The following is a 13,223-nucleotide window of genomic DNA, read 5'->3' as shown; positions in this document are numbered from 1 at the left end:
AAATATCTATCTAACTAACCAACCAATTAGCTAAATATCTAACCATCCAACTAACTAGCTAAATATCTAACTAACCACCCAATCAACTAACCAACCAACCAATTAGCTAAAAACCAAAATGACCAACCATATAACTAGCTAAAAATCTGACCAAACAACCAACTGACTTGCTAAATATCTATCTAACTTAACAACCATTTAGCTAAATATCTAACCAACCAACAAACTAGCTAAAACAAATCTAACCAACTAACCAGCTAAATATCTAATCAACCAACCAATCAACTAACCAACCAACTAGCTAAATACCCAAATAACCAACCATCTAACTAGCTAAATACACAAATAACCAACCAACCAACCAATTAGCTAGCTAAATATATAACCATCCAACCAACCAAATAACCATCCAACTAACCAGCTAAATATCTAAATAACCTACTAACCAACCAACCAAATATGTAGATAACCATCAATTTAACTAGCTAAATATCTAAATAACCAACCAACTAACAAGCTGAATATCTAACCAACCAACCAAATAATCAACCAACCAAATATCTAATCAACCAACCCAATATTTAATTAACCAACCAACTCGATAAATACCTAAATATCTAACCAACCAGCCAACCAATCAACTAACCAACCAATCAACTACTGTATCTAACTAGCTAAATATCTAACCATCCATCCATCTAACCAACCAACTAACTAACTCCTAATGTCTGATGAACACTGTTCATTTCTCTGTCTGATTTCTGTAATGTTTTATTGATTCTATAGGAAACAGTGGAGGAAGGAGGTGAAGCCGGAGCGACTCACCGTGCCACAGGGGCCAGCTGCGAGAGTCAAAGAGTGAATTTTCAGTGTTGTCATGGTAACAGTAGTTGGTATAGAGGTCGTCGCTGATGATGTGCTGTAAGTGGCTGTCCTGCCAGTGGAGATCGCACGCCTCGATGGCCCGCGTGAACACGGTCCGGTGCGGCCGGGTCCCCGAGTCTGAGAGCAGAGAACAGAGCCATGAGTTCACTTTTACACTACAGATAAAATACTGACAAAACTTCTCATTCAGTGTTTTTCTTTCTTTATATATTTTATTTATTACATACAAATACATGCAAAGCTCTAGCCAATCACAGCATGAAGTTGGGGATAAAATGAGCTATAAAACACTGGTAAAAACTATTTATTGCTTAATATTTATAACAAATTAAACACATTAAACCCCACAGACATCTCTCTAAATCACTTTGTTTAAATCTTTGTCTTTAATTTAATTGCAGTGATTTCTAAATAATCTGTGGAATTGCCCTTTAATTATTAGAGTGAGAACAGAAGAAACACAACTGCTGATCACTTAAAAACAAAAGTGCTCAGAAAAAAGTGCAAACGACAGCTAATCTGACAGACTGCAGCACATTATAACTGACTGAGGAGGAAATATGACTTCTAATATTTATTGGAAACATAAATAAGATTGATCTTTTAATGATGACACTTCTGTCGGAGTCAAACTGAGACGAAACGGCAAAAAGCAACATCATTCGATTGGTCAGGTAATTATTAAACAATGGCATGTAATTAACACTGTATATATTACAATATAATGTCCAAATAACCCCCTAACCAATCAGAGCGCTGATGCTGGGAGCATCCTCAGCCACCACAGCTCTGGATGAGTTTCTCTGGGGGTGTTTTGGTGAAATAAGCTTCTTATATAAACCAAATTCTGCTCAAAACAGCCGAGGCCACCAATCACTGCGTGAGCAAACCAGCCTCAACCCAATAATACAGCCCTCGATACCATTATATCCACTATAGCCCCGCCCCCGAGCACAGGAGCCACTTAAAAACAACCAAGAGGAAAGAGCTGCCTTTCAGGTATCATTTCTCACCAATTACCAGCAGCAGATCTGAATATTAATAACCAAAAACCCTCCTCACACACATCCAGAAACATCAGCTGATCAAACACCTATAAACCACAATCTTTCAGCTCTGACCACAGTTACACACTGCAGAGCAAAGAGGAAGAACGACAGGAAGAGGAGGAGGAAGAGGATGAAGAGGAAGAGGAGGAAGAGAAGGAGGAGAATTAGGAGGAGGAAGAGAAGGAATAAGAGACGAGGAGGAGAAGGAAGAATAGGAGGAGGAAGAGAAGTAAAAAGAGATGACAAGGAGATGGAAGTAAAAGAGGAGGAAGAGAAGAAAGAAGAGAAGGAAGAGAGTAAGGAGGAGAGTCATGAGAGGACTAAGAGAAGGAGGAGGAGAAGGAAGAAAAAAGGAGGAAAAGGAGGAACAGAAGGAGAAAAGGAAGGAAGAAGAGAAGAAGGAAGAGTAAAGGAGGAGACAGAGGAGGAAGAGAAAGTACCATAAGAGGAGGAGGAGGAGGGTTGAGTGAGGAGGAAGAAACAAAGGGTAATGTATAAAGAGGAGGGTGAGGAGGGTCAAGCAGGGAGAAGGAAGAAGAGGACATGGATAAAGAAGGAAGAGGATGGTCTTGGAAGTAGGAAGAGGAAAGTCAAACGAGGAAGAGGAAGGTTGGGCAAGAAGGAGGAAGAGGAAGATGAGGTCATTAGGTCTTTTCCTGTGGTCTTTTCCCACAAAGCCCAGTAAAGAAGAGGAGCTGGGCGGGCGCAGGGTGGCACAGCTGATTAGAGAGCGACTCCCCCCCCTGCCACTGCCGCTGCCACTGCCGCTGCCACCCGCCACCCCTCCACAACACATTCAGACTCACCTTGGTTGCCGTGCGCACCCTGAGGCAAAGCGTTGGTTAAATTGGGCAGCTCGTTGCCGTGGTTACCGTCCTCCCAGGGGCACACGTCCACGCCGTTCCACTTCTTGAGCTGCCGGAGCCACGCCGCCTTCTGCTCCGCCTTACAGTGAGGATTCAACACGATGCACATCCACAAGGCACCTGGGGACAGGAGCGGAGGGGGCGTGGTCAAACACACGGATACAGAGAGAGAGAGAGAATAAAGAGAGAGAGAATAGAGACAGAGAGAGATGCAGGAACTTATATCTCCCTCCAGACTTCTGGGATGCTAGTGAAGTTAGCGTGATCACCTACCGTATGTTAGTGATGTCACTATGCCCTATGCTTGACACTGATTGGTTTGTAGAAGTGTGTGCGTCACACATCGGTGTGCTCTCAGTTCGGGAAGTTGTTTTGCCAAGTAGATGTTGTGCCAAATTTAGATCCTCTGCCAAAATTAGTATTCCTTGTATTAGTGTTTATAATTAAGGGTTAATCTACAGTTACAGTAGATACAGAATCACCAGCATCGTAACCTGTTTTAGGTGCACCATCAATGAATGTCTATTTTTTCTGGTCTATTTTCATACATGAGATGCACTGGATTATAAGGCACATTATGCAACACTAGTAAGGAACAGTGGTGTCACCATGTTTTCCTTTTATTCAGCAGGTCTCACACTACGCTGGGACACTACGTTAAATAAAGCTAAGCTAAGTAAACAAAACTGTAATTCTCTGCTGAATGTTAGTCTACACAGATCTCTCTCCTGAAAACTGTTTATTTGGGTGAGTAAAGCACTTCTGTTTATTTACAGTAAGCTTAGATTTCCAGATTTCCACTAAGGCTGGGTGCAGAAGCATTAGCATTAGCGGCTAACCACTAGCCGCAGATAGTGTTAGTAAATGCAGCCCAGATTTCCACTAAGGCTGGGTGCAGCAGTATTTCCCACGTCACTTGTTTTAACACAGTAAACGTGCAGACTACAGTCCGATATACTCGGCTCTGAATGGTGAAAGAGCTAGCGTTTAGCGTTGTTAGTGGTTACTGCTAATGCTGCTCCAGCAGTGCTTGCCGGGGATCAAAATCTATAGATATTCAATCACTATGAAACCTGCAAAGTTTTAATACAAGCATGACTACTGTACTGTATAAACATGGTCCAATAGAACCTGCAGTATTTCAGTATTTCAGACAGAAAAGAAACAACCAATAGAGAGGAAACAGACCCGCTGACCCGTTAAATAAGTCCAGCCACCGTTAACAATAGACCCACAGCCTCCGAAAGGCACATACCTTTCCACACAAAGGCTAAAAACAAGGCTAATGCTAATGCTAACCAATTTTGTTCAGCTGCTCAACATGCAAATCTATGCTGTGCTGATTTCCCGCCCCCTCGTAACTGGCGGCAGCCTTTTGTGTGTATTCTCTGAAGGGTCGCGGGGCTGACAAACAGTGATTGATTCCTTAAAAAGGGGTCAATTAGTGATGATGGCGTCAGGAGCCGAGCGCGGGATTCTTCACATCCTGCTGAGGAACGTTCAAAATTAAAAAAAACCCTTGAATAAAAGACTTTAATACATGACTTATTTTTGTTTAGGCATATCAAAACCTTGTGTTCACATCAATTAAGGTATAAATAAATAAATACACATACACAGATATACACAGGCCAATTGAGGACAAAGAACACCAGACTAAAGAAAAGCTTCTTCCCACACGCCATCACACTCATGAACAGCTGTACGTAATCGTGCAACTGAGACCACATAAGTATTGTAACCAAACACAAATTCCTTGTACATGTGAGCACGCTGCCTTACCATTGGCCAGTACATTTGCCAGTATTCAGTATTCTTTTTATGTCTAATTTACATACCTATCTGCTGTCCCATGAATTTTGGCATACTGTACAGTGTATATTGTAGTTCAATTAAAGAGGCACTACACGCCCTGATTTTAGCTGACTCCACCCTCAGCTCATGGGAGAGTTAGTTTGGGAGGGGTGATGGGTGATGTATGGGTTTAGGGGCGGGGCAGGAGGGAGAGCTGATTGGCTGAGCTGCAGCAGCAGCAGCAGTGTTCCTCTGATAATTGATTTTTGATTATAATGGATTAATCAATGTTTAACAAGACCATGCGTTTTTATCACGCGCAGACCTCGTATCTACACACAGCCATGGAGAAACTCAGACAGTGAAAAATTGAGAAATAACACACTAAACGAGTCACAGAAGAGAGGTGAGATTATTATTAATGTTTTCCACAATTAATCACAGATTCTCACTGGAAAGCGATGATGCTGTAGTTTGTAGAAACGATAGGATTCATTTCTAGATTATATATGCTTTATTTCACCGGGTGTTTGTGTGGAAAGTGCTGGAACAGTGCTGGAACTTTTTTCAGAATGTTTAGAAAATGTGCGCGGGTTAGTCTGTGGGAGGCGTCAGTAACCAAAGTAAGACAGATAAACACTTCAGAAATGAGGAGCGTTTTTGGATATTGGATATTTAAGACTAAAAACATAAGATGTCTGTATGTACAGATGTAAAATCGCGATTACTACATTTTGAAAATTTCATAAAAACTGAATTAATCGTGAAAATGGTGCCGCACTATTTAGGAAATGTTTATACATTTTTAAGCAGGACTGGTATATTTCATTAACTTAAAGGAACACATTTCAGCTAATAATGAAATAAAAATATGATTTAGGGTTTAGTAGCTTTTTAAACTTGCTGGGTTTTTGTTCTCCTCTACAAAAAGGTACAGCAGCACTTTACCTGTACAGCAGTGATGATGATACTCAGTATATCGGCTATATTTAAACCTCGGACACGTTTCAGATTTTGTATAGCTTTTCTCATAAGGCCAGATGGCCGAGTGCAATTCTACACTCACTCTATTCTTCCCCAAATCTCCTCCGGTGAAGCTCCGGGGTGCTTTATTCTGACCGACACGTACAAAACAGAAATGACAGAAAGCTCTCAGCGAGCGGCGGATCGATACGGGGTAAAAACTGCGCCCGTCTCCCAGGCTGGCAGTGCCGGGTCTCGTGCCGGCTCTAAGTCCTCCCGCCGGCTGCATTAGGCGGTGATGTATGGGCTCTGGGCTCGGGTGCGAGGCCCGTGCTGTACGGCCTGTGTGTGATGCTTTATTCACTCCCCAAGCGAGAGCCACAATAACACACTCAGAATACCTGCAGTGTACAGACAGGGGGGGCGTGGGGATGGAGGGATGAGCTGGGGGAAGAGAGAGAGAGAGAGAGAGAGAGAGAGAGAGAGAGAAATATATGATGGCAGATGAACAATTAGAGAGAGCTAAAAAATGAGGAAAGGCAGACAAAGGATGAAAAAGTGAGAAAAGGAAGAAAGGAGGCGGGAGATGGAAGTGAGGACACGTGGAATATAAAGGGAAGGGTGGGGGAGGGGAGGGGGAGCACAACGCGAGGCGGGCCTTTGTTGTCAAGGACAACAGAAGAAGAAGAAGAAGAAGAAGAGAATAGGATGGATAGAAGAGATCAAAACAAACCGAATCAAAAATAAATATATAAAAATCTGTGGCCACGCCCCCAGCCACACCCAGGGGAGTGATAATAATTAATGCTAATGATTTTTCAAAAATGATGTTTAATCAATTAATTACAGAAGTGATTCATCAGTCTAAAGCGCTGCCACTGTGATCAGAAAATAGATTGCTGGTTTGAATCCTGGTCATGCAGCTTGCTATCAGCTGCCGGAGCCCAGAGAGAGCACAATTGTAGAGCCTTGCTCTCTCTGGGTGGGTACAGTACAGTAGATGGCGCTCTTTTTCCTCATGACTCCTAGGGTGATGTGGATCAGCACAAGGCTGCGTCTGTGAGTAAATTGCTTCAGTTTATTTACAGTAAGCTTAGATTCCTACATTTCTTCAGCACTAAGGCAGGGTAAAGTAGCAGTAGCAGTTGCATTAGCAGCTAACCGCTAACCGGGCTAATGCCACCCAACAGCAACTAACAGCACTGAGAAACGCTGAGTGTTCCGATAAACCAGCGCAATATTAACTAGCGGTTCATCCCACGTAGCTTATTTTAACACAGTAAACGCACAGACTACAGTCTGGTATACTCACCTCTGAACGGTGAAAGAGCTAGCGCTTAGCACTGCGGTTAGCTGCGGCTAATGCTAACACTGCTCCAGCCTTAGTGCTGGAGTAACTTCACTGAAAACTCACCTGTATAACTCTGTACTTCAGCGGAGGGGCTTTACTGCTCCTTAATACCGGATTGGTAGAATACTTTCATACATAATGTGCACTGGATTATAAGGCTTTTAATAGCTTTTTTTTAGGAATATCAATTAATTATAATTATATTACAGTGCGAAATCATTAATTATAATCCATTATAACCACATCTAGTGTTACCAAGATAAGCTAAAGTTGGCTATATTACTGTAATTTTAGTCTAATTTTATCTAATTTTAATCTTCTAGCTAAGCATCCAGAATGCTATCACAGCACAACAAAAGGCCTCTGGAGCAGCAGCCATTTTTCTCCTGCTGTAAGTTCAGTCAGGCAGCCGCGGCGTTCGCTGGTAAACCCCTCAATAATCGGAGGATCCTATTGTTCCGCCGTTCGCCGTCCGCAGAACGCCGCGGCGCGGGAGCTCGGGACACCGCGGCAGCTGTAATTCATTATGACGAAGATCAAGATAAGCCGGCGAGCTCGGGGACGCCGGCGAGGAAAATACGAAACACGGCGGCGTGTCCTAATGGAGCATCTTCAGCTCCTTTACCTTCCCATTGTCTCGTTGCGCGCCGCGCTCGGCTCCGCGCCGGATAATGTACAGGATTAGAGCCCGCCGGTGTAATTATGTCAGCAGAGAAAAGTCATGGCCTAATTTTCTCTCCCCTCCTCGTTCGTCTCCCCCCTCAGACGCCAGCCGGATGAAAAGGAGTCGCTTTCACCGCAAAGCCCCCCATGCCCAGATTAATTAAAACAATATTGGGCTTCGCTGTATAAATTAATCCACACATGCGCAAAACATGTAGGCTCACACTCACACACACATGCGTTAAATACAGTGTAGTGCAGCTGAGGACTTTTAATGTGAAACTAGGAATACATAAAGAAGACAGGAAAGTATCTACCACAGTAGATCACATGTGAGTAAAATTTACACAGAGAAAAGCTGTCTTTTACTTTAGTAAACAAACACATGCTAAATCTAGCTAAGTAAGCTAAGCTAACAGTACTATACTCTAATCCTGTACAGCTCGTATCACACAGCTGGAAACAGACAGTTTTTTAAAAGGAATACACTAAGCAAACTGAGTAAACTGATACAGAGCGTGATGCTAAGTTAACTCTTTACATTTAAAAAAAAATGTTGCATGAGTTTGGCACCAGTTACAGAGATTTAAACACACCGATAGTGGAGAAAAAAGGGCAGAAAAATCCAACTGATTTTATCTTCATCAACTCTTATAATAAACTAAAATCAGTAGTATAGTACAGATAGCATGCTGGATAACACGCTTCAAGCCTGCCAAAGCCAACCGTTAGCATTGCAGCTAAACTGCCCCACACACTAAGTACACAGCCAAGGCCGGCTGTCTGTTAGCATGGCAGCTTTTACCCCGGCTGAGATCTCAGATCTCTCTTTTTTTTTTTTATCTGAATATTCAAAATGATAATTTAGTACTTTTACATTTATGGTATTTACCTGACATTCATGTCAGTCCGGTTACACAGGTAGACGAAAGTTAAGAGTTCCAACCTTAGCTGTAAGACTCTTACAGGGAATCAAACATCAAACAATTAAACAGGCCACTGTGAGAAAGCTAGCATCATACCATCTGCTGAAGATCACGCTTTACACATGCATTTCTGGACAAGCTGAGATACAGAGAAACAGAAGCGTCACAGAGAGAAGGAGTGAATATTATGCAGCCTGAGCTGGTAGAGTAATAATACAGGATTTAACACAGAGTTACACAGTTTAACTTCAACTAAACCCTCAGCATCCTCTACCAATCCCACCGAGGCCTTTATTCCCTCTAACTAAAGGGGTCCAATCACAGCACAGCGAAATGGAGAACACGATGGAGCCTGAAATACCTGTGCTGAGGCTGGAGAAGCCTGTGTTAAAGGAGACTGTGCTGTAACCTCACTTCCCCCTCCCCCACCTCCATCTCCATCTCAACCTCCTCAACCCCACACCACCACACCTCCATCTCCTCACCTCAGCCCAATCCACCCCCCCACCCCCACCCCCACCACCACACCTCCACAGCTCCTACCTGACCGCTGGTGTCACATTAAGTGTCCGGGATTTAATGAAACGGTCTTAGCATTATCGCTCCTGTCAGGAGATAGAAGAGGAGGAGGAGGAGGGGGGGGTTGAGGGCTGAGGGTGAGCAAAAGTGAGAGAAAGAAAGAGAGAGAGAGAGAGAGAGAGAGAGAGAGAGAGAAAGAGAGAGAGAGAAAGAGAGAGAGCCATGGGGGGTGCAGCCTTCATAACGAAGGCCTCTCCAATTACGGAGCTGACAGACCCAGTGATTCATCAGAGAAAGGCAGATCCAGGGAAGACAGAACGAAACAGAGAGTGAGAGAAAAAGAGAGAGAGGTCCATCTCTCTCACTTTTCTCACTCGCCTTTTAATGAGGTAGAACCCCTCCTTCACTTTCACAGAGAGGGAGAACGCTTCCCCGTGCAAAATGGCCGAAAACCTCAGAGACACACCTGAGTCTGAGTCTGTACTGTAGCTTATAGACAAACGCCAAGTCCCCACTACGTACAGACCTGAACGCAGAGTCCCCACTACGTACAGACCTGAACGCAGAGTCCCCACTACGTACAGACCTGAACGCAGAGTCCCCACTACGTACAGACCTGAACGAAGAGTCCCCACTACGTACAGACCTGAACGCAGAGTCCTCACTACGTACAGACCTGAACGCAGAGTCCCCACTACGTACAGACCTGAACGCAGAGTCCCCACTACGTACAGACCTGAACGCAGAGTCCCCACTACGTACAGACCTGAACGCAGAGTCCCCACTACGTACAGATGCTTACAGTTGGTGGGTGGTTTCTGGTTAAGAGTATGCTGTGTGTGATTGGCTAATTTAACCTGTATTAATCCTGTATTTGCTGATTGGCTGTATTTGGGTAACGGCAGAAAATTCCTCTAATTGATTTTTGTGCAGAATTCTCACTGTAAGCTTGTTCTGGAGTCTCCTCGTTACTTGGGCCCCGAGCCTCTCTCTCCCCGCTCTCGGGGACCCGGCCCCGCGCTGTAGTGCCGGCCGGCCCCGGTGCCAAAGCAGAATTGAGGGAACATCACACGGTTTTGGGCGCTGGCAGCCTGAGCGCCGAGGCAAGCCAGTCACAATTAAAATGATTACACAGCCGTCCAATTTACACAGCTTTCATCCAACAGCACAGCTTTAAACACAGGGAGCGGGTCTGCTTTTTTATTGGACTGTTTAGCCAGTGATATACCGTACCGATATAACACCCCACATTTTACTTAAAAACTTTTTTTGTTTTAAACTATTTTATAAATCTCATTTAAATTAAAAATGTCTTTTACTTTTATTTTATTCTGCTATTGATTTTTGTCCGGTTAAACTTAAAACAAAAAAAATGGGTTTAATAATTGGAAAGAATTCCAAAGCTTTTTAAAGCATGGATATGTGAACTGTGTATCCCACATTTTTAACCCACTCTATTTACACTATTTCTGCAAGATTGTACATTATAGGTCAGCCTCTCAGACAGGGATTAATTAGGCCTAATTATAACCTATAGCTTTATTTCAATAGGAATTATCCATTCAAAATGCTGTTTAGTCCAAGACTGAGATTAATCTTTGTCTGGGAAACTGATCATATATGTGCTACTACTAAGAATTTAAGCAAAAAATTGAACAAATGCTTTAATGAATTATATATAATTTATGTTTTATGAAGTTATATATGTTTATCACACTATAAATAGTTTTAAAAACATTTTTTCTCCTAATCCAGCATGTTTATCATGGGCTTGAATCTGTGTGGGAATTTATTCAGAAGCTAAATGATAATAACAACAATGATAATAACAAAAATTGTAAAAATATGTGTAGAATTCCAAAGATTTTTAAAGCATGGATATGTGAACTGTGTATCCCATATTTTCAACACACTGTATTTACACTATTTCTGCAGGGTTGTACATAAATCATAAATCACATAAGTCTCCCAGACAGAGATTAAGCCTAATTATAACATATAGCTTTATTTCAATGGAAATTATCCATTCAAAACGGGAAACCGATCATATATGTACTAAAGTATTTAAGCAACAATCTTAACAAATGCTTTGATGGATTATATAGAATTTACGTATTGATTAGGCAGTATAATTTGTTTTAAACACATGTTTTTTTATTCCCGCCTATTTATAATGGGCTTGAATCCTTGTGTGAATTTATCCAGCAACAGAATTTCGCTTATACCAATATAATTCCCCAAATCTTACCCCGTCCCTTCCAGTAAAACTCCGTCCCGGTTCTTTTTAGAACAGCAGGGATCGTTGGGTGAAAGGCTGCTGCTACAGTCCGACTCACAATATTTCAGCAGAAAGCCTGGGGGACGGCTTAAGTGGGAAAAGAATATGCAATATTGATCAACAGCAAATGCTGCAAATGTGCAAACTGGCAGCGGAAGCGTCTTCTAAATGGACGTCCTCGGGGACGCAGGTGGATCAGCACAGGCCTGAACGCAGTCAAGCCAAACATCACCGACATAAACTCACAATCACGCTGACGAGATACGATAAATAACACAATTTACACAAACCTCACTGTCCGTTCAGCTCAGAAATCCATTCAACACAATGCTGTACAAACAAGCTGGAGCTAAAAACTAAGATAATCACCAACTGTTCACTTAAAATGACCAAAAAACCCTTTTCTTATAGATTGACTTTTTATAGAGTTAATTCTAATAAGAGACGGACTAACAGCCACTGGTTCAATTATGTCCAATTAAGGATAGTCTACCTGAAGTCCCGCCCTTCGTTAACAAAAGCCAATCAGCTCGCTGCTTAAGCTGAGAGTGAAGGAGTGTCAGTGTGCTATTAGAGAAAAGCCCTGTTCCCGTCGATATGGAGATCTGCGCAAGCGCAGTAGCCAGAATAAGCTGTATTACAGATAAAAATAATACAAACTATTTATGAGGATTTTATCAGTGATTTTCATAGGCTTGATTCTGTATGGTAATTTATCCAGCATCTGATTGGTCAGTGCAGTTCAGGCCGCAGTGGGAGGACGGACTCACCCAGTTCGTCCCAGAGCTGTCGGTATTTATCCGTCATGGTGGTTCCCTGTTGTCTCCACAGAGCCAGACGAGGATCAGCCATGAACTGTTCTGTGATCAGCGTCAGCATCCGCGCCCCATTCGAGTCCCGCATCTTCAGCATCTCCCGCACCTAAACACACACACACACACACACACACACACACACACACACACAAACACACATACACACAAAAAAGTGTTAAACAAACCAGAATATGTTTTATATTTTAGATAGTAGTTTCAAAGTAGCTTTGGCTGGATTTTCTCAGTCAGCTTTATGAGGTAGAGTCACCTGGAATTCAGGCTTTCAGTTAACAGCTGTGCTGAACTCATCAAGAGTTAATTACTTGAATTTCTTGTCTCTTAATAATGTTAGTTTGAGAGCATCAGTTAAAGTAAAGTAGTGAAGAGGTAGAGTTACAGGTATACAGTGAATAGTGAATATTTCAGTAATGTTCTAATCCAGATTATGAGAAGCAACAACTACTCAACTAAATAATAATAAAAAAAAATACTTATTAAATATACAGTCAATCCTAAAAGAAGAATTTTAAGAACTTTTAAAGTATCTGCAGTCAGCGGAAATAACATAAAAAAACAGAATAATGATGAAACTGGCACTAATCAGGACCATCCCAGGAAAGTAAAGGAAGAGCAAGAGTTTCTTCTGTTGTACAGGATACGTTTCTCAGAGTATTTTGGTTTGTTTAACACTGTTTTTAAGCTACTACATGATTCCTTATGTGTTCCTTCAAAGACTGTATGACTTCACCATTCATTTACTATGTAGGAAAAAAATACAATAAATAAATTCAGCTCGCTGTGACACACGGGTGTAAATCTGTATCTATTCCAGGGGTCCTGTAATGACCCGGTCCTGTAGTGACCCGGTCCTGTAGTGTATCATCACTGTGTGTAGTGTATCATTATTATTATAGTCGTCCCACCTTGGAGAAGAGGAGGTTGAGCTGCTTGCCCGAGCCGTGGTAGCCCCCCTGGGACAGGAAGAGCTTGACCTGTTCCTGGACCTGCTCTTCATCAAGATGCCAGCAGTTCTCATCGTCCACGCTGGCCCCTGCCGTGGGGTCCGGGGCCCCTAGCACACACACACACACACACACACACACACACAGCAAAC

The 13,223-nt window shown here is 42.6% G+C and overlaps 1 protein-coding gene across 1 annotated transcript in view; it reads right to left on the bottom strand.

The window, feature by feature from the left end:
* Window positions 1-13,223, bottom strand: part of zswim6 (zinc finger, SWIM-type containing 6) — a 92,045-nt gene that overhangs the window by 19,461 nt on the left and 59,361 nt on the right. The window contains exons 3-6 of the mRNA XM_022680793.2: window positions 13,033-13,181; window positions 12,065-12,215; window positions 2,741-2,920; window positions 826-1,002 (exon numbers count right to left, since the gene is read on the bottom strand). Coding sequence (XP_022536514.1) covers window positions 826-1,002; window positions 2,741-2,920; window positions 12,065-12,215; window positions 13,033-13,181 — 657 coding nt within the window. The remainder of the gene's footprint in view (window positions 1-825; window positions 1,003-2,740; window positions 2,921-12,064; window positions 12,216-13,032; window positions 13,182-13,223) is intronic.

This window comes from Astyanax mexicanus, chromosome 20 (assembly GCF_023375975.1).
Source record: "Astyanax mexicanus isolate ESR-SI-001 chromosome 20, AstMex3_surface, whole genome shotgun sequence".
Classification (NCBI taxonomy): domain Eukaryota; kingdom Metazoa; phylum Chordata; class Actinopteri; order Characiformes; family Acestrorhamphidae; genus Astyanax; species Astyanax mexicanus.
The sequence above is the reverse complement of the archived record's forward strand: the minus strand, read 5'-3'. Positions and strand labels throughout refer to the sequence as shown.